Here is a 19127-nt window from a genome sequence, read left to right on the forward strand (position 1 = left end):
TTTCCATTATACTGTATGTCTGTACTGCAATGGATGTGCTGAAAGAGACAATAACAGTGGTGTAGTAAAATAATATGTCACTTTATTCCACACTTCCTGCCGTTGTTCACTTAGCATTTTGTGTGGATTTTTATCTTACCGCTGGACAGACAAAATACACCTCCAATAGGTCAGAATTCAACATCAAACATCCTAGATATTGACAGAAGGCATAGATCAGTGCCATACTACCAGGGCTATGGCACAAAGGCAAATCATTTCATTAAATAAGAAATGTAACAACAACAATAACAGTCATACAGTATTAACAATTACAATACACCTTTCGAGGGGTTGGGTTAAATGCGGAAGACACATTTCAGTTGAAGGCGTTCAGTTGTACAACTGACTAGGTATCCCCCCTTTCCCTTTCTTTTCCCTTTCCATATGCCAAAACAGATGCACAATTTAGCTTTCAGTTCAGACATGGACAGCTCTGACCTTCAATATGTCCTGTGTGGGTGTTTGTGTGATCTTGCTAATGGTGGAACTGTGTGCAACTGGCAATGTAAATTCTCCCTTTTGTGTTCCTTAAGCTGTGAAATGATGTGTCTGTGTGTGTTTGTATATATACACCATGGAACAATTTAATGTGTGGGGTGTACTAAATATCATATCCTGGCATTTCTGGACGGGGTCTGGCTCTGCAGGGCTGTCCATATTCTTTGAGAGGGGATTTGAGAAGTGTTCTGCTTGGGGGAGGGGTGGTGTTCATGGTGGAGTTGGTGTTTGGGGTCAGGCTGCAGGTTCCCCAGCGTCCCCCTTGGTTTTGGGTTCCTGCCACCAGTCTGCTACGAAGGACTCCTCGTAATCTCCTATCCCCTCAAACTCAGCGTCAGGGGGGGCCGAGGGAGCAGCCACCTCCTCCGGACTCACCACACCCTGCCAAGGAACACAACGCTGAGTTACAGACATACAACAACACATCTACACTTCAAGATGAGGCTTGATTTCACTTGGCTCAGGGATATATTTCTAGCACGTTGTCACCGTTCTCACACTTTCTTTGCCTTTCTCTTGGCTCTTATTTTCTTTCCCTGTGAATCTCTCACTACTAGTGCATGCTGTCATTTTCTCTCCCTCCTTCTCTCCTTCTCTGTCCTCCTCCCCCTTCTCAGGTCTAAGCTGAGGCTGTGTGGTTAGCTGGGAGGGGATGACCAGAGAAAAAAACGCATGTGGCAGGGCCTCAGAGGCCGACACCTCCCAGCTACATACCACACTCCACTGTCGGAAAACACAACACCCTTCCCTATCAATCTCAATCCCTTTCTCCATTTCTCTCTCTTCCAGCTACTGACCCTCTTTCAACCTCTATCCATCCCACTCTCTCTACAGTAGTCTCCCTCATACATCCCCTGTAGTCAGAATCAGAATCAAAGTAAACACTGTGATTGACTGGTCCCTTCCCCCCACCTCCCCCCGCTCATTTTTCAGTCACCTCCCACAAAACAAAATAGCATACCAGCTACTGTACCCAAAAATTGTTTTGCACATTGGAAATATTCTCAGCAGCCCAGAACCAAATTCTCGCCAGATTTGAAGCAAACCAGCCAATTTATTACAGTTTGTTACTTCTGAGTTTGGTGCTTCTGTCCAGAATTTGTCCTGCACATAAAAACTGTTTTCCTATGTTACTTCCATCTCCACCCCTTTGCAGGCAAGCCTTACCTCATCATCTGTCTGTAGGTAGTTCAGTGCAAACTCCAGCATTTCCCTCTGCTTGGTCGTTTGGTTAAAGTACCTCAGTGCCTCCTGCGCAACAAACATGGTGCGTCAATATCATTGGTTGACTCAAGGTGCAAGGAGAGAACACAAAGATACAGTTCAAAATAGTTTTTAGCGCTAGAAAACTAAACATTTGATGCTGTTTCCCTTTGTTTTAATGCTCAGTTTCCCTCCAGTCAGCATATCATGGAGTATCTACAGCACCACTAACTCCATTTGAATGATCACAGTTTAAAAAAGGCCAATATGTTTCAGGGAGCTTTGTTGGTTTTATTTCATTGATGGCGTTGCTGTAAGTGCTGTACTGGTAGAGCATAACCAAGAACCTATAGGACCTAATCCTTTTCAATGAATGAATCCTTTTTAATTCACCACCTTTGTAGGGAATTGGTGCTATATGTATATATGTTACAGCTTTCCTTTTCTTGGTTTGTGTGGAGCTGTGGTGCTCCATAGCATATATTAGTAAGGAAACAACACCTAGGTCATACCCAAAATCTGAAACTATTACACATCTTGTTTGGAATCAGGTTCAGGAATGAGGTTAAACTGGTTAAGGTTTATTACCATAATTCTAGAGCAGTGGTATTCAAACTTCTTCAGCCAGAGCCCCATTTTTTCAGCCAACATTTATGGGGATCCCACCCCAAATTCTGTCACTTTTGATTTTTACATCAACAAACAACCTTTAATTCATTGCATTTTCAACCAATAAATACATTTACTCAATATTTTTTTCCCCTTTCTCCATGATCTTTTTCCAAAACGTGTATATTGTCCCATACAACAACCACAAAAATTGGCCATCCCACTGCAGTTCCCAGGGTCGCGATCCTGACTTTGAATACCACTGTTCTAGACGATGGTTCATATTAATCAGAAATGACATGTTAAGTCTTGACAGGGCACATCGGGATGCCGAGTTGGGCGTCAAGGTTATATAAAGTAATCTGGTTACTCACCGGGCGAGGCAGGAAGTGTGTCTCCTCCAGGCCCCACTGTTCTCGGTAGAAGCGGTAGTACACCATGTTCTGCTGCATCACCTGGTCGTTAGCGTCAAACAGCATATAGCTGGCCGCACACGGAGCCGCGTTACGCACGTCGTTCACTGCACAGAGGGAGGGAGGGTCATCTGACAACTGCATAACAACCTGAATAGTTGCTGTACAATTCTGGTCATGAAATGCAAGTGCAGTAGAGTTTGGAGCTCTATCGAGGTGTGACACTTTCATGTCCTTACGTTTATAGTAGGCAAACTGGAGGTAGTGGTACATGGTAGCCACAAACTTTTCCACAAAGAAACCACCGACGTTGGGCATCAGGTTCTCCTCACACTTCACCTTACACTTCAGAACTTCTGTGTAGAGATCTGAGAGAAAGAGAGAGAGAGAGAGAGAGAGAGAGAGAGAGAGTGAGAGAGAGAGAGAGAGAGAAAGAGAGAGAGATTATACTGCTATGACCAGAGTCTCTGCCCTCTCAATAGGGACCATGAGTAGATGGGGGTTTGTCAGACACTCACCTGCCAGTGTAGGGTAGAAGTCTTTGTACTCTGTGACCTCATATGACCCTTCGCAGCCTGCCAGGCAGAGGTCGTACATTTTGAGGTACTCCGTAGTGGCCTGCTCCATGTCCCGAGCACTGGCACTGAAATCTCCAGAGTTATACAGTTTCACAGCCTTCAGGAACACAGGCTGGAGTACAGAAAGGACCAATCAAAGTGTTAGAGGCACTAGACATGGGCTGAAAGAACAACAGCCAGGGGTCAGAAAGGACAGCACAGTTAGAGACACTAGATATGCGCTGAAGGGACAGGACATAGCACGCAGTTGCAGAACACCAAGCAACATTTGAATAGAATTCAAACCTACATTCTACTGAGACGTTTTTCTAACCTCAGTTGTGAAAAAATACTTCAGTATGTTTCTCCGCCATTCATGTTTAGATTGAGAAAGCCATCGATAACATACTAACCAACACATATTTTCAATTAATAGTTCTAATACTGTGTTCAGATGGGACAGATGGGCTCTTCAGCAAACAAAGGAAAGGAGCAACAACATTGAAAAAAATCATGAGAATGGCTTACCAAGAAAAACTTCCAGTGCTCTCAATCCTTTTTATGTCGAATTAGTCCTTTTGGAGGTTTTTCTTGGACAGCCATTCTCATTAGTTCTAGTACTGTGCCAGGTGACGGGTATCAGAGCTAGTTGTGATGTGTATGGGGGCTGGTTGTGAGCTGACCTCACACTGACCTCGTAGGGACGCTCCTCGTGGTCGATGAGGTACTCGTCCAGCTCAAACAGCGTCTTGTAGTAGTTCATGTTCTTGGAGATAAAGGGGTCTTCTGGGTTCTTCTGGAGGAATGTGTGGGCCGCTGACACGGCCCTCTCTATGTTGTTTAACTGTGGGAGAGAGGAGATACAGAATGTATCATCATTATTGTTATGGGTCATATAGGGTCCAGTAGTCTTGATTGGTTGCTCTTGGCTCTCTGATACTTAGTGTCATCGTTGGATGACTTCTAAAGACACTCTCTCTCTCGTTCTAACGAATGCCTAGCTGAAGCAAGGGGTTCTCTACATGCAGCAGGTCTTGCTAACACTAGTTAGTCCTTAGAATAGCATGGCTTCTAACCTCAAATCACCTCAACAACTGCTAAGAGGTGTGCTTCAGCCACTGTCTCAATATGGCTCTAAGGCATGTGCTGAAATGATTAACTGTCAATCAACACTTTTGTCGGTAAGAAGAATACTGTATGCCTATATTCAAAGATTACTATGTGGTAGCTAAGCCTGGCAATTGTCAAGAACCCATGGTATATAGATTCAAACTGTGACCTTGGTCTGTCTTATGGAGGAGGGTTTTTGGAATACTGCTATATATCTGAACAAGTGAAGAAATGGAAAAATGCTCTCAACAGAGCCATGAGATCACCGTTTGGCTGACACAAATGCCTGGAACACCTATGAGAACGTCTGGATGTGAATAGCATCGAATAGTCCCCGCAATATGCAACTTTTCAGGAAAGTCAGGAACCATTATACACAGTCAGTTAGGAAAGCAATAGGCTAGCTAGCTTTTTCAAACAGAAATTTGCATCTTGCAGCACTAATTCCAAAAGGTTTTGGGACACTGTAAAGTCCATGGAGAATAAGAGCACCTCCTCCCAGGTTCCCACTGCACTGAGGCTGGGAAACACTGTCATCACCGATAAATCCACGATAATTGAGAATTTTAATAAGCATTTATCTACAGCTGGCCATGCTTCCCCCACCCCCTCTCTTCCTAAAATTATCCGCGGCCATGGTTGCAACCCCTATTACTAGTCTGTTCAACCTCTCTATCGTATCGTCTGAGATTCCTAAAGATTGGAAAGCGGCCGCGGTCATCCCCCTCTTCAAAGGGGGACCCAAACTGTTACGGACCTACAGTTGAAGTCGGAAGTTTACATACACCTTAGCCAAATACATTTAAACTCTGTTTTTCACAATTCCTGACATTTAATCCTAGTAAAAATTCCCTGTCTTAGGTCAGTCAGGATCACTGCATTAAGAATGTGAAATGTCAGCTTTTTCAGCTTTTATTTCTTTCATCACATTCCCAGTGGGTCAGAAGTTTACATACACTCAATTACTATTTGGTAGCATTACCTTTAAATAGTTTAGCTTGGGACAAACGTTTCGGGTAGCCTTCCACAAGCTTCCCACAATAAGCTGGGTGAATTTTGGCCCATTCCTCCTGACAGAGGTGTAACTGAGTCAGGTTTGTAGGCCTCCTTGCTCGCACGCGCTTTTTCAGTTCTCCCTACAAATTTTCTATAGGATTAAGATCAGGGCTTTGTGATGGCCACTCCTTTACCTTGACTTTGTTTTCCTTAAGCCATTTTGCAATAACTTTGGAAGTATGCTTGGGGTCATTGTCCATTTGGAAGACCCATTTGCGACCAAGATTTAACTTCCCGACTGATGTCTTGAGATGTTGCTTCAATATATCCACATAATTCTGCTTCCTCATGATGCCGTCTGAAGTGCACCAGACCTTGCTGCAGCAAAGCACCAGACCCTGCTGCAGCAAAGCACCAGACCCTGCTGCAGCAAAGCACCAGACCCTGCTGCAGCAAAGCACCAGACCCTGCTGCAGCAAAGCACCAGACCCTGCTGCAGCAAAGCACCAGACCCTGCTGCAGCAAAGCACCAGACCCTGCTGCAGCAAAGCACCCCCACAACATGATGCTGCCACCCCCGTGCTTCACGGTTGGGATGGTGTTCTTTGTCTTGCAAGCCTCCCCCTTTTTCCTCCAAACATAACGATGGTCATTATGGCCAAACTGTTCTACTTTTGTCTCATCGGGCCAGAGGACATTTCTCCAAAAAGTACAATCTTTGTCCCCATGTGCAGTTTCAAACCGTAGTCTGTTTTTTTTTATGGCGGTTTTGGAGCAGTGGCTTCTTCCTTGCTGAGCGGCCTTACAGGTTATGTCGATATAGCACTAATTTTACTGTGGATATAGATACTTTTGTACCTGTTTCCTCCAACATCTTCACATGGTCCTTTGCTGTTGTTCTGGGATTGATTCGCACTTTTCGCACCATAGTACGTTCATCTCTAAGAGACAGAACGCGTCTCCTTCTTGAGCGGTATGACGGCTGGGTGGTCCCATGGTGTTTATACTTGCATACTATTGTTTGTATAGATGAGCGTGGTACCTTCAGGCGTTTGGAAATTGCTCCCAAGGATGAACCAGACTTGTGGAGTCTACAATTGTTTTTCTGTGGTCTTGGCTGATTTCTTTTGATTTGTCCATTCTTACAAGCAAAGAGCCACTGAGTTTGAAGGTAGGCCTTGAAATACATTCACATGCACACCTCCAATTGACTCAAATGATGTCAATTAGCCCATCAGAAGCTTCTAAAGCCATGACATCATTTTCTGGAATTTTCCAAGCTGTTTAAATGCACAGTCAATATGTAAACTTCTGACCCACTGGAATTGTGATACAGTGAATGATAAGTGAAATAATCTGTCTGTAAACAATTGTTGGAAAAATTACTTGTGTCATGCACAAAGTTGATGTCCTAACCGACTTGCCAAAACTATAGTTTGTTAACAAGAAATTTGTGGACTGGTTGAAAAACGAGTTTTAATGACTCCAACCTAAGTGTATGTAAACTTCTGACTTGAACTGTATATCCATCCTGCCCTGCCTTTCTAAACTCTTTGAAAGCCAAGTGAACAAAAAGATCACCGACCATTTAGAATCCCACCGTACCTTCTCCGCTATGCAATCCGGTTTCCGAGCTGGTCACAGATGCACCTCAGCTACGCTCAAGGTCTTCAACGATATCATAACCATCATTGATTAAAAGACACTACTGTGCAGCTGTCTTCATCGACCTGACCAAGGCTTTCGACTCTGCCAATCATTGTATTCTTATCGGCAGACTCAACAGCCTTGGTTTCTCTAATGACTGCCTCGTATGCCTCACTAACTACTTCTCAGATAGAATTCAATGTGTCAAATCGGAGGGCCTGTTGTCCGGACCTCTGGTAGTCTCTATGGGGGTGCCACAGGGTTCAATTCTTGGGCCGACTCTTTTCTCTGTATATATCAATAATTTTGCTCTTGCTGCAGGTGATTCTTTGATCCACCTCTACACAGACAACAACATTCTGTATACATCTGGCCCTTCTTTGAACACTGTGATAACAAACCTCCAAACACGCTTCAATGCCATACAACACTCCTTCCGTGGCCTCCAACTGCCCTTTAATGCTAGTAAAACGAAATGCATGCTCTTCAACCGATCGCTGACCGCACCAGCCTGCCCGACTAGCATCACTACTCTGGACGGTTTGGACTTAGAATATGTGGACAACTATAAATACCTAGGTGTCTGGCTAGACTGTAAACTCTCCTTCCAGACTCATATTAAGAATCTCCAATCCAAAATTAAATCTAGAATTGGCTTCCTATTTCGCAACAAAGCCTCCTTCACTCATGCTGCCAAACATACCCTCGTAAAACGGACTATCCTACCCATCCTTGACTTCTGCAATGTCAATTACAAAATAGCCTCCAACACTCTACTCAGCAAATTGGATGCAGTCTATCACAGTGTCATCCTTTATGTCACCAAAGCCCCATATACCACCCACCACTGCGACCTGTATGCTCTCGTTGGCTGGTCCTCGCTACATATTCATCTCCAAACCCACTGGCTTCAGGTCATAAGTCTTTGCTTGGTAAAGCTCCGCCTTGTCTCAGCTCACTGGTCACCATAGCAATGCCCACCCCTAGCACACGCTCCAGCAGGTATATTTCACTGGTTATCCCCAAAGCCAACACCTTCTTTGGACGCCTTTCCTTACAGTTCTCTGACTTCAAGCATCTGTCACGACGTCCACCGAAGTCGGTCCCTCTCCTTGTTCGGGCAGCGTTCGGCGTTCGACGTCACCGGCTTTCTAGCCACCACCGATCCACTTTTCATTTTCCATTTGTTCTGTTTTTGTCTTATCACACCTGGCTTCACTCACCAATCACTTGTTTATTATTTAACCCTCTGTTCCCCATGTTGTATTTGTGAGTGATTGTTATTTGTTACGTGGATTATTGTCAGGCGTTGCACTTTTGTTTTAGACCGTGTTTTTGGCACTTGTATGTGTTATGTGCTGTCATTTGGTAACCTGTATTAAAGTGCGCCTGTTTATTTTACTCCGCTCTCCTGCACTTGACTTTGCCTCCCATATACACGCATTACATAATCACTCACCTCAAGAATGGAGTCAGCAGGAGCAGACGCCATCCCAGTTGCAGTGGAGGAGTGCGTTCAGCAGCACACGACCATGTTGCAATGTCTAGGCACAGCCATGGATCGCATGCTGCAGACTATGGATCGTTGGGAGAGAGGAGGAGGTTTTTCAGTGTCTCCACCAGCTCCACTACAACAGGTAGCTGGGAATTCTTTTTGACCGTTCATTTGCTCATAGTTTAGGGATTCCCCTTGTTCCTGTGGATATGCCATTCCCTGTGCACGCCCTAGATAGTCGACCATTAGGGTCAGGGCTGATTAGGGAGGCCACCGCTCCACTTGACATGGTTGCACAAGAGAGTCATGGGGAGAGAATCAGTCTCTTCCTTATTGATTCTCCTGCGTTTCCCGTGGTGCTGGGCTTACCCTGGTTGACCTGTCATGACCCCACTATTTTGTGGCAACAGAGGGCTTTCAAGGGGTGGTCACGAGAGTGCTCAGGGAGGTGTGTGGGGGTTTCCATCAGTGAGATAACGGTGAAAAGTCCAGACCAGGTCTCCACCCTGCGCATCCCCTCAGAATATGTCGATTTGGCTCTCGCCTTCTGTAAGAAGAGGGCGACTAAATTACCACCTCATCGACGGGGGGATTGTGCGATAAATCTCCTGGTAGACGCAGCACTTCCCAGGAGTCACATGTATCCTCTGTCACAGGAGGAGACGGTGGCTATGGAAACATATGTCTCCGAATCCCTGGGGCAGTGATACATTCGGCCCTACACTTCACCTGCCACCTCAAGTTTCTTTTTTGTGAAGAAGAAGAATGGGGGTCTGCGGCCGTCTATTGACTGTTGAGGGATCAATCAGATCAATCAGATCAGCTACCGGCTGCCTCTCATCACCAGTGCGATTCAGTCAATGCACGGGGCGCACTTCTTCACAAAATTGGATTTCAGGAGCGCTTACAACCTGGTGTGTATCCAGGAGGGGATGAGTGGAAGACGGCATTTAGTACCACCTCAGGGCACTATGAGTACCTCGTCATGCCGTACGGGTTGATGAATGCTCCATCAGTCTTCCAGGCCTTTGTTGAAGAGATTTTCCGGGACCTGCACGAGCAGGGTCTATTGGTGTATATCGACGACATTCTGATATACTCCGCTACACTCGCCGAGCATGTGTCCCTGGTGCGCAGGATGCTTGGTTGACTATTGGAGCATGACTTGTACGTCAAGGCTGAGAAATGTCTGTTCTTCCAACAGTTCGACTCCTTCTTAGGGTACCACATTTCCACGTCAGGGTTGGAGATGGAGAGCGACTGCATTTCAGCCGTGCGTAATTGGTCGACACCCACCACGATAAAGGAAGTGCAGCAGTTTCTGGGGTATCCCAACTACTACCGGAGGTTTATCCGGGGTTTTGGTCAGGTAGCAGCTCCCATTACCTCACTGCTGAAGGGGGGACCGGTGTGGCTGCAGTGGTCGGCTGAGGCGGACAGGGCTTTTGGTCACCTGAAGGCTCTGTTTACCTTGGCTCCCGTGCTGGCTCATCCGGTTCCCTCTTTGGCGTTCATAGTGGAGGTGGACGCCACCAAAGCTCCGCCCCTGTGCTTTCTTTCGAAGTAGCTCAGCCTGGCGGAGCGAAACTATGATGTGGGGGACCGGGAGCTGTTGGCTGTTGTCACACTCCCATACTTCCGTCCTCTTGCCTGGTGGCACCGGTGGTGTGGGAGCTGGACGCGGACATCGAGCGGGCGTTATGCACAGAGCCCACTCCCCCCAGTGTCCAGCTGTCCGCGACCGTCTGATCTATTGGGCCCACACGTCACTCTCCTCTGGTCATCCTGGCATCGGTCGGACGGTGCGTTGCCTTAGTAGGAAGTACTGGTGGCCCACCTTGGCCAAGGACATGAGGGTTTATGTTTCCTCCTGCTCGGTGTGCGCCCAGTGCAAGGCTCCCAGGCACCTGCCCAGAGGGAAATTACAACCCCTACCCGTTCCACATTGGCCGTTGTCGGTGGACTTGTCGGTGGACTATCTGACTATCTCCCTCACAGGGCAACACCATGATCCTGGTCATTGTGGATCGTTTTTCTAAGTCCGTGAGTCGGGAAAAAACAAAAAGCGAGCGCCGACCGTCACCGCAGCGAGGCCCCGGTGTTCGCACCAGGGGACAGGGTCTGACTCTCGACCCAAAACCTGCCCCTCCGCCTGCTCTGTCGGAAGCTGGTTCCGCGGTTTGTGGGGCCATTTAAATTCCTGAGGAGACTGAACAAGGTATGTTATAGATTACAGCTTCCCCAGATTACCGTATTAATCCCTCGTTCCATGTGTCTCTCCTCAGGCCGGTGGTGGCTGGTCCACTCCAGGAAGCTGAGGTGCAGGAGGTTCCTCCGCCTCCACTGGACATCTAGGGGGCCCCAGCGTATGCTGTTCGAGCCATCCTGGACTCAAGGCGTCGGGCGAGGGGCCTTCATTACCTCGTGGTGTGGAAGGGGTACGGAGAGATGCTGGGTGCCGGTGGAGGACGTCCTGGACCCTTCGATGCTGCGGGATTTCCACCGTCTCCATCCAGATCGCCCTGCGCCTCGTTCTCGGGGTCGTCCCCGAGGTCAGTGTCGATGCGCTGCTGGAGCTGCGCATACTGTCACGACTTCCGCCGAAGTCGGTCCCTCTGCTTGTTTGGGCGGCGTTTGGCGGTCAACGTCACCGGCTTTCTAGTCACCACCGATCCACTTTTCATTTTCCAATTGTTCAGTCTTTGTCTTATCACACCTGGCTTCACTCACCAATCACTTGTTTATTATTTAACCCTCTGTTCCCCATGTTGTATTTGTATTTGTTACGTGGATTATTTGTCAGGCGTTGCACATTTGTTTTAGACCGTGTTTTTGGCACTTGTATGTGTTATGTGCTGTGATTTGGTAACCGGTATTAAAGTGCGCCTGTTTCTTTTACTCCGCTCTCCTGCACTTGACTTCGCCTCCCATATACACGCATTACAGCATCAGCTGTCAGAGCATCTTACCGGCTGCAGCTGTACACAGCCCATCTGTAAATAGCCCATCCAACCAACTACCTACCTCATCCCATATTTGTTTTTGTTTTTCTGCTCTTTTGCACACCAGTATTTCTACTTGCACATCTTTCTTTTGATCTGCACATTTTTCTACTGTGTTATTGATTGTATGTTTGTTTATCCCATGTGTAATTCTGTGCTGTTGTTTCTCTCCTACTGCTTTTGCTTTATCTTGACCAGGTCGCAGTTGTAAATGAGAATGTGTTCTCAACTTGGCCTACCTGGTTAAATAAAGGTGAAATAAAAAGATAAATAAAAAATCGAGACAGATGCTGCGAGCATTCAGAGGTGATGACCTGAGAAGATGCTTTCCAATGGAGGAGTGGGCTTGCCTGAGGAAAGATTCCAATTATAACACTCACGTGTGCGCACAGGCCGCAGAAATTGGTGCACACATATATTTTATGCACATTCCAATGGCACGAGTGTTTGGCTTACTTTCACTTCAAAAGTAAATCCTCTTTATTTTGCCACGGGGAACACTGTTGATTTGCCTGCTTGGTATTCTGCATCATAGGCCTACGTGTGGTGTTCGCTTTGGTAGAAAATAATAAGACGACTGTTCTTATTGGGGGACCGTTTAACGGGGCGCTGTTAGAGAGACGTGGCATGTGTGTTCAACTACTGAGTTTGTAGCATTCTCAACAGGTGGGCTGAGGAAAGTCTGGGAAAAACGTTATTGTTTCACGCTTGTGTCACAGTCTTGCTCATGGAAAACAAGCTACTATATGATATTTCATTCGAAGTATCAGGCTATGACAGTGGCCTATGTAAATATCGTCCTATTACACATTAGTTACTCATATCGTGTAATAGGTGTGCCAGGACAGGTTGTTACAATTATATGATAATATTAGAATTAAGAATTTATTCCACATATGCTAAGATTCTTACAAATAGGCCTATTATCTACTAAAGGGAAAAACCACTGTGACCATGTCGACCGTTATTTGTAAACCGTTATTTGGATATCTTACACTAAATGTATTTAATGTCCACCCATTCAGCAGAATAACTCTTTGATCTCACCTGGTAGTAAGCATATTGTATGTATCGGTAGGGTATCCTCTTTTCAAAAGCTTCCAGAACATCCCTCTTTGGGTAGGCTACTGTAAACACTGGAAATGTTGTTTTGCACTTTTTAAGGCACGAAGCTCGGAGTAAGAAATGCTGCATGATGCGGAGACTGCAGTCCGCAAAGAGGGTATCATTGTCCCGACTGACAGTGCTACAGTTCTGGCTGCAAAACGCTTCGCTGTCTTTCAGGAGCCGGTGAAGACGCAAACTCAATTCCATGTACTTGATGCTGTCCCTCCAGTTCTGCGCTCCATACTGGTCTAGAGCATGTCCATAAGCAGATTCAAGTGGCATTAGATCGTTATGTGGGAAACTCTTGAAGCTATATTTCTCATACTGGGCTTCGACCAGAAGCGGAGCGACCAAAACTACACAGAAACAAAATGAAAACCGGGTTTCTTTAACGTTTGTAGGGGCCATTATGCTTATTCTCTATCATGCCCTCCGTTTCTCCAACCAAACACGAATTTCTCCAGGGTTTTCTTCACCAGTGAATGGTCATGTCTGTTTGCACGTACAGAGCCTTGGCCAGGCTTGGAGAGACGGAGAGGAGGGGACAGAAAAGTCAGGGTTCCTCTGCAATAGTTTCACAGGGAGTCAGTCGGAGGCAGTGATTTCGGGTTTAGATTAGCCCCTGGGTCATAACGCCCTCATGATTTTGGTTAAATGACATTGACCAAGTTACTGGAAAATACAACAAAACAAAATGTTTTGCATTTCGATTAAAATTATATATATATATACATGGAGGAAATACATATGTGGAGGAATTGAACACACTGTAAAATATGTAAATATAGCATATGTATGACTGTGTGGTGGTCTAATAAGGAATATGCTATTATTTCCATACTTAAACATCTAAAGCAAATACTTTTTCACAGATTCGACAACTCTTCGTTGTTGTTTTTTTGCATGGGTAGGTTTGTTGGATCTACGAACATTCCAGCAAGCATGTTGGAACATCGCATGCCAGATGAGATGGTCATGAGAGGGACGTGCTTTTCAAAAATGTTAACAGTGAAAATATGAGCAGAAAATTAACATAGGCCATTGTAAATGTTAGATAAATAACCATTCATATTTAAGTAGAGAAGTAGACCAAAGGTTGGAATTTAGGACCTGCGAGAACATAATTCTGGGCCTTTCTTTCCGACTCAGCCAGATGGGCGTCTCCCCGTTAAATGAGCTTCTCTATAGAAGCGGGTAGGGTATTCCCACACAGTGCAAATAACTTCCACTCACTGTCTATGTTCGATGGGCATTCAAATAATAAGGCTTTGTAAATAGTATAGCACAGACGTTATTACATAGTAGGCTGTGCTTTAGGTCGGCTTCCTCTGGTTTGCGCTCGAGTCAGATACCTAGGCCTATTATATGTGGCCGAGGGCTACTTTACACGTTTACAGAATTCCTCTAAAGAGGAGGGGGTGAATTGGATGCCACACACCTCCCCCTTCTGAACGAGCAGAAGCTACGTCCGCACTTCTCTCTTTCTGCATCTATAGACGGTAGCCAACGGAGAAGTCACGGCGAAATCATCCGTCTGTTTTTCATACTTTAACAAAACACCAGGGAATACGTTTATAATGGAGTCAATATTTGCGTTAATATTTCTCTGTGTAACGGGAACCTATGTAAGCAGTAGCCCGGGCCCGTTAGAAGATGTGGTTATTGATCGGTATGACATTCCAAGAGTTTGTCCCAGAGAAGTGCAAACGGGAGATTTCGTTCGTTATCATTACAACGGTACCTTCACCGACGGCAAAAAGTTCGATTCAAGGTAAGCTACGACGCACGACTCGCTTGTATAGGTCTATTGACATAGGCTTGCCCTGCTTTGATGCTCTTCTGCACTGATTCCTGCATCTGATTCCTGTGCAAATACATTCTGTGCTGGCTGGAGGACATTTTCGTTTAACTATGGTCTCACGCAGTTGGCCTGTTGCAGACGTGTCCTACCTCTAAATTTGCAGCCCCTCTAAGCAACCATTTTGAAACTTTGTATCGAAGATCCTGCTCTTCATAGATGCATTGTAACTTTATCCCAGCGCTATGCATTTTTGCACAGATACATTGTAACTGCCGTGTGCGTTGGTGCGTGTCATGCGCATCCTCGAACGAGGCCTATGTAGCGCTCAGCACAATATCGTTCAATGGTGTTTACTACTACGAAATGCCACGCACACTCAATGCAAAGACGAACAGCTGAATTCAGTTGGTTGATAGGCTGGTTGAGGCTTTTTCTTAAAATGCCTGTTTAGTTATTTTACGATGGCCTACTTTTGTGTTTTGTTCATTACTTAGTTTATTATTTGCACACAACCCATTCAGATATGATTAGATACATGGTTTACAACCAGTTAAAATGCATATAAATAGTCTAATATAATAATAGGAATAGAACAGAATAACTTGACTAGACCCCGCCTACCATTGAAAGAAATATAATCTTTGTAATCTTGAGGAATGTCTCTTCTATTCTCTCCATCTAACCTCTCTTCTACCCATCCCCCCTTTCAGTCATGAACGTGGTGCACCCTTCAGTGGGCAGGTGGGACTGGGGCGTCTCATCACTGGTCTGGACAGGGGAGTTCAGGGCATGTGTGTCAATGAGCGCAGAAAAGTTACCGTCCCCCCACACCTTGCCTATGGAAGCATAGGAGCAGGTAACAAACAACTCATTTCATTCTCTTATATGACCTTTACAGTTTACATAGGGCCTGGCGCCAGATGGTGTGCCCTGTACAAACTAAATTCCACAAATAGTTATCCTCTGATGCTGTCCCCAGTCGTATATTCCAGTGGCACACAATGAATTCCCAACCTGTCTCTCTCTCCTAGGTGATGTGATCCCTGCTGACACTGTGTTGGTGTTTGACGTGGTTCTGCTCGACATCTGGAACACAGAAGACAAGGTCCAGACACGCACCCTCAGCAAACCTGAGAGCTGCAAGCGCCTCGTGGAGGCTACTGACTTCATCCGTTATCACTACAATGGCACACTGCTGAACGGCGTGCCCTTCGACTCCAGGTGGGGTCCATATCTACTCTCAGTCATGCTGTATGTGTGTGTGTGTGTGTGTGTTAACCCGTTCCGTCCATGTCTCTTTCAGCCACTCTAGGAACGGCACCTATGACACTTACGTGGGCATGGGCTACCTCATTAAGGGTATGGACGAGGGTCTAATCGGCATGTGTGTGGGAGAGACACGCACCATCATCATCCCACCCTTCCTGGCCTATGAGGAGAAGGGATATGGTAACTACTAGTAACCACTGTTTATAATCCCTAGTCTATGAAGAGAAGGGACATGGTAACTACTAGTAACCGAAAGGTTGCAAGATCGAATCCCCGAGCTGACAAGGCAAAAATCTCTTGTTCTGCCTCTGAACAATCACCACTCTCTTAGGCCCACTGTTCCTAGGCCGCCAATGAAAATAAGAATTTGTTCTTAACCGACTTGCCTAGTTAAATGCAGGTAAAATATATATTACAGATGAAAAACAATGTTGTGGACCACCCCCTCCGAGGAAGTAAGATTTGCATTGGGCTGTGTACAGATAATATAATTGACTCTAAACACCCATCCTTCTCTTCCAGGCACTGTGATTCCATCCCAGGCCACCCTGGTGTTTGAGGTCTTCATGATTGACCTGTTCAACCCTAAGGATGACATCGCCGTGGTGGTCAAGGAGGTGCCTAAGACCTGCACCCGTAAAACAGTGGTGGGAGACTACATTCGTTACCACTACAACGGCACCTTCCAGGACGGCTCTGGCTTTGACACCAGGTAGGAACGGGTTTAATACATCTACTGTCAAACCAAGACTTGTGTGAGTGAAAAGGCGCATTGTAAAGACTGACACTAATTTGCATTTGCTATGTTTCCTCTTTCTGCAGCTACCAGCGCAACAGCACATATAATACCTACATTGGCATGGGCTATGTGATCCAGGGCATGGACAAGGCCCTCCAGGGGTTGTGTATTGGGGAGAAGAGGCGTGTCATCCTTCCTCCTCACATGGCCTATGGGGAGAAGGGAACTGGTGAGTATGTGGCTCTGTGGCATTGGCCAAAGGTTTTGGGGTGGGAGGAGTCAGAGTAGCATTTACATGTCTTACTGTCCAGTGGCCACGCCGAGTCTTGTCCCTGCTCCTATTCAAATTCCCTTCTCTTTTTTTCTCTCCTCCTCCCCCACTCTAGGAGACCTCATCCCCGGCTCGGCCGTGCTGGTCTTCGACATCCACGTTATCGACTTCCACAACCCTAAGGACCTCATTGAGATCAAGGTGACCAGCAAGCCCAAGAAGTGCAACCTGACCAGTGAGGTGGACGACCTGATCCAATACCGTTACAACTGCTCCCTGATGGACGGCACCCTGCTCTACTCCTCGTGAGTAGGAGCGCCTCCTGTCCATCGCACCGCCATACTGCAACGCCACACTGCAACGCCTGATCCAGTCATGTAATCTAATCACCCCTGGCTACTTGTCTGACTGATATCACTAGGACTCCACGCCAACAGACAGGAAGACTTATCAGCTACTTATGTTGTGTAGAAAGGAAAATATATGATACAAAATATAACCAAGACATAGAAACCAGCCATATCTATAACTATATACTGTATCTTACATATTATATACATCTTACAACGTAGAAAGTATAGGGCTACATACTTAATTCCTACGGACTGATAGCAAGTTGGAGCATCGGTGGGGCCTTGATCAAGATCTCCCTCCTCTTCCAGGGACCACTATGAGAATGCCCCCATCACCACCCTGGGAGCCAACAAAGTGATTGAGGGTCTGGACGAGGGCCTGAGGGGCATGTGTGTGGGAGAGAAGAGAGTGGTGATCGTCCCACCCCACCTGGGACATGGAGAAAATGGAGGTGAGGGAATGAACTAGTCATGATCACTTTCATCTTGAAACCCAGAACCAAATCCTGCGTGGCGATATCTTGCGTTTGGACATTCCAATATTCCGACACTGTTTCTATGTCTCTCATCATGCTCTCCCCTCCATGTCCCTGCAGCCAAGGGTGTTCCCAGCAGTGCCGTGCTGCACTTTGAGCTGGAGCTGTTGGACCTGCAGAAGGGAGTGCCTGACGGCTACATGTTTGTGTGGCTGGGGGACAGCCCGGATCCCCTGTTCCCTGCCATGGACCTCAACAAAGATCTATCTGTCCCTCTGGAGGAGGTAAGATAACACACGCCAGACATTTAGCATGATCCATCAATCAAAGTCAGGATTCACCCAATAAATTCTGCCCTTTGCTTGGTAAGGCACTGGTAACATCCTTGTGTAGGTCAGGACAAGTCAGGTGATCATCTAAAACTGCAATTATTCTTTAAACGATGTAGCTCTTGAAAGGACAACTCTAATATTTCTCTCTGCTCTCTCTAGTTCACAGCCTTCATAAACCTCCAGGTGGCAGAGGGCACAGGTCGCCTGAGGCCAGGGATGGATGCTGACGGCATCATCAAGGACATGTTCAACAACCAGGACCGCAACAGTGATGGCAAGATAGTGGCTGAGGAGCTCAAACTGAAGGTGGAGGAGGATTCTGACAAGGCCAGACATGAGGAGCTGTGAGGGGGTACAGTCGAGCCGGGCAGAGGGGTGCGGGGACGGAGAGAGACACAACAGACTGACAGACAGAATCTATGCAATTAGGGGGTTACCAACTAGTGGAGCTCTTAAATACATTTTATTATGTAGAAAACACAGAAGGTTGGTGGCATCTTAATTGGGGAGGACAGGCTCGTGGTAATGGCTGGAACGGACGAAGTTGAATGGTATCAAATACATGGTTTGATGCCATTCCATTTGCTCTGTTCCAGCCATTATTATGAGCCGTTCTCCCCTGAGCAGCCTCCTCCACTGGTTGAAAATAACCCAAAATGGTCCATACTTATTTAAACAAAGGACTGCTTCCATGTGTTGTAAATTGCCTTATGAAAATGTGGTCCATCTATACTTTTTATAAATAACTTATTCTCCAGTTTTGCATCATAATGTTTTCAAAAAATGTTTGACTCAGACACATTTAGCTAAAAGCACTTTCATTGAACTACCTTGTCAGCCATTTGGGGTGGTCCTTCTTCCCAGGATGCAATGCAGTTGGTTTCAAAATGGCTGATAGGAATACATGGCTGTCTCCCACCCCTCCCCTTCTTCCCAGACATGAAAATGATGTTAAGACTGTAGGTTGTATATTTTAAGAGTGGCTATTTTGTACAATACAAGATTGTGTAAGTGCCTTGCATTGTAGAATATACATCACATAATAAACAACATCTGTTTTTCTAATAAAAACCTATAAAAAATGCATTGTTTCCCGTGTTTGGGATCCATGTCCCTTGTCTAGGGATTGTGTAGGCTGGGAATAACATTAATATAAATTTCCCTGGGAATGGCATCAGTAGTGATTACAGAATTGGATTTTGGCATG

The 19127-nt window shown here is 46.1% G+C and overlaps 2 protein-coding genes across 2 annotated transcripts; one reads left to right on the top strand and one right to left on the bottom strand.

The window, feature by feature from the left end:
* Positions 1 to 62: 62 nt before the first annotated feature.
* LOC110538176 (prolyl 3-hydroxylase family member 4 (inactive)) lies at positions 63 to 13267 on the bottom strand. The gene is made up of 7 exons (XM_021624814.3): positions 12620 to 13267; positions 4017 to 4166; positions 3284 to 3455; positions 3005 to 3133; positions 2727 to 2872; positions 1708 to 1791; positions 63 to 921 (listed from the first exon to the last, which is right to left on the bottom strand). Exons 1-7 carry the CDS (start codon positions 13085 to 13087, stop codon positions 775 to 777), a joined length of 1296 nt encoding a protein of 431 aa, XP_021480489.1. The 5' UTR covers positions 13088 to 13267; the 3' UTR covers positions 63 to 774.
* A 548-nt stretch (positions 13268 to 13815) lies between these two features.
* LOC110538177 (peptidyl-prolyl cis-trans isomerase FKBP10) lies at positions 13816 to 18677 on the top strand. The gene is made up of 10 exons (XM_021624815.3): positions 13816 to 14450; positions 15191 to 15336; positions 15512 to 15701; positions 15784 to 15929; positions 16272 to 16461; positions 16572 to 16717; positions 16875 to 17064; positions 17422 to 17564; positions 17709 to 17872; positions 18080 to 18677. The coding sequence occupies exons 1-10, from the start codon at positions 14257 to 14259 to the stop codon at positions 18266 to 18268; spliced, it is 1698 nt and encodes a 565-aa protein (XP_021480490.2). The 5' UTR covers positions 13816 to 14256; the 3' UTR covers positions 18269 to 18677.
* The last annotated feature ends 450 nt before the right edge of the window (positions 18678 to 19127 follow it).

Source organism: Oncorhynchus mykiss, chromosome 12 (genome assembly GCF_057628025.1).
Source record: "Oncorhynchus mykiss isolate SJ-2025 chromosome 12, ASM5762802v1, whole genome shotgun sequence".
In the NCBI taxonomy this organism is placed as follows: Eukaryota; Metazoa; Chordata; class Actinopteri; order Salmoniformes; family Salmonidae; genus Oncorhynchus; species Oncorhynchus mykiss.

What these genes read in the sequence shown, in the direction of transcription:
- LOC110538176 (XM_021624814.3), bottom strand. Translation starts at nt 13,087, where the DNA reads ATGGCCCCTACAAACGTTAAAGAAACCCGGTTTTCATTTTGTTTCTGT. An exon ending in TACAATATGCTTACTACCAG is followed by an intron (nt 4,167 to 12,619) that starts GTGAGATCAAAG and finishes TCTCTCCCACAG; the next exon opens with TTAAACAACATAGAGAGGGC. An exon ending in CTTCTACCCTACACTGGCAG is followed by an intron (nt 3,134 to 3,283) that starts GTGAGTGTCTGA and finishes TCTTTCTCTCAG; the next exon opens with ATCTCTACACAGAAGTTCTG.
- LOC110538177 (XM_021624815.3), top strand. Translation starts at nt 14,257, where the DNA reads ATGGAGTCAATATTTGCGTTAATATTTCTCTGTGTAACGGGAACCTAT. An exon ending in GGCGTGCCCTTCGACTCCAG is followed by an intron (nt 15,702 to 15,783) that starts GTGGGGTCCATA and finishes TGTCTCTTTCAG; the next exon opens with CCACTCTAGGAACGGCACCT. An exon ending in CTATGGGGAGAAGGGAACTG is followed by an intron (nt 16,718 to 16,874) that starts GTGAGTATGTGG and finishes CCCCCACTCTAG; the next exon opens with GAGACCTCATCCCCGGCTCG.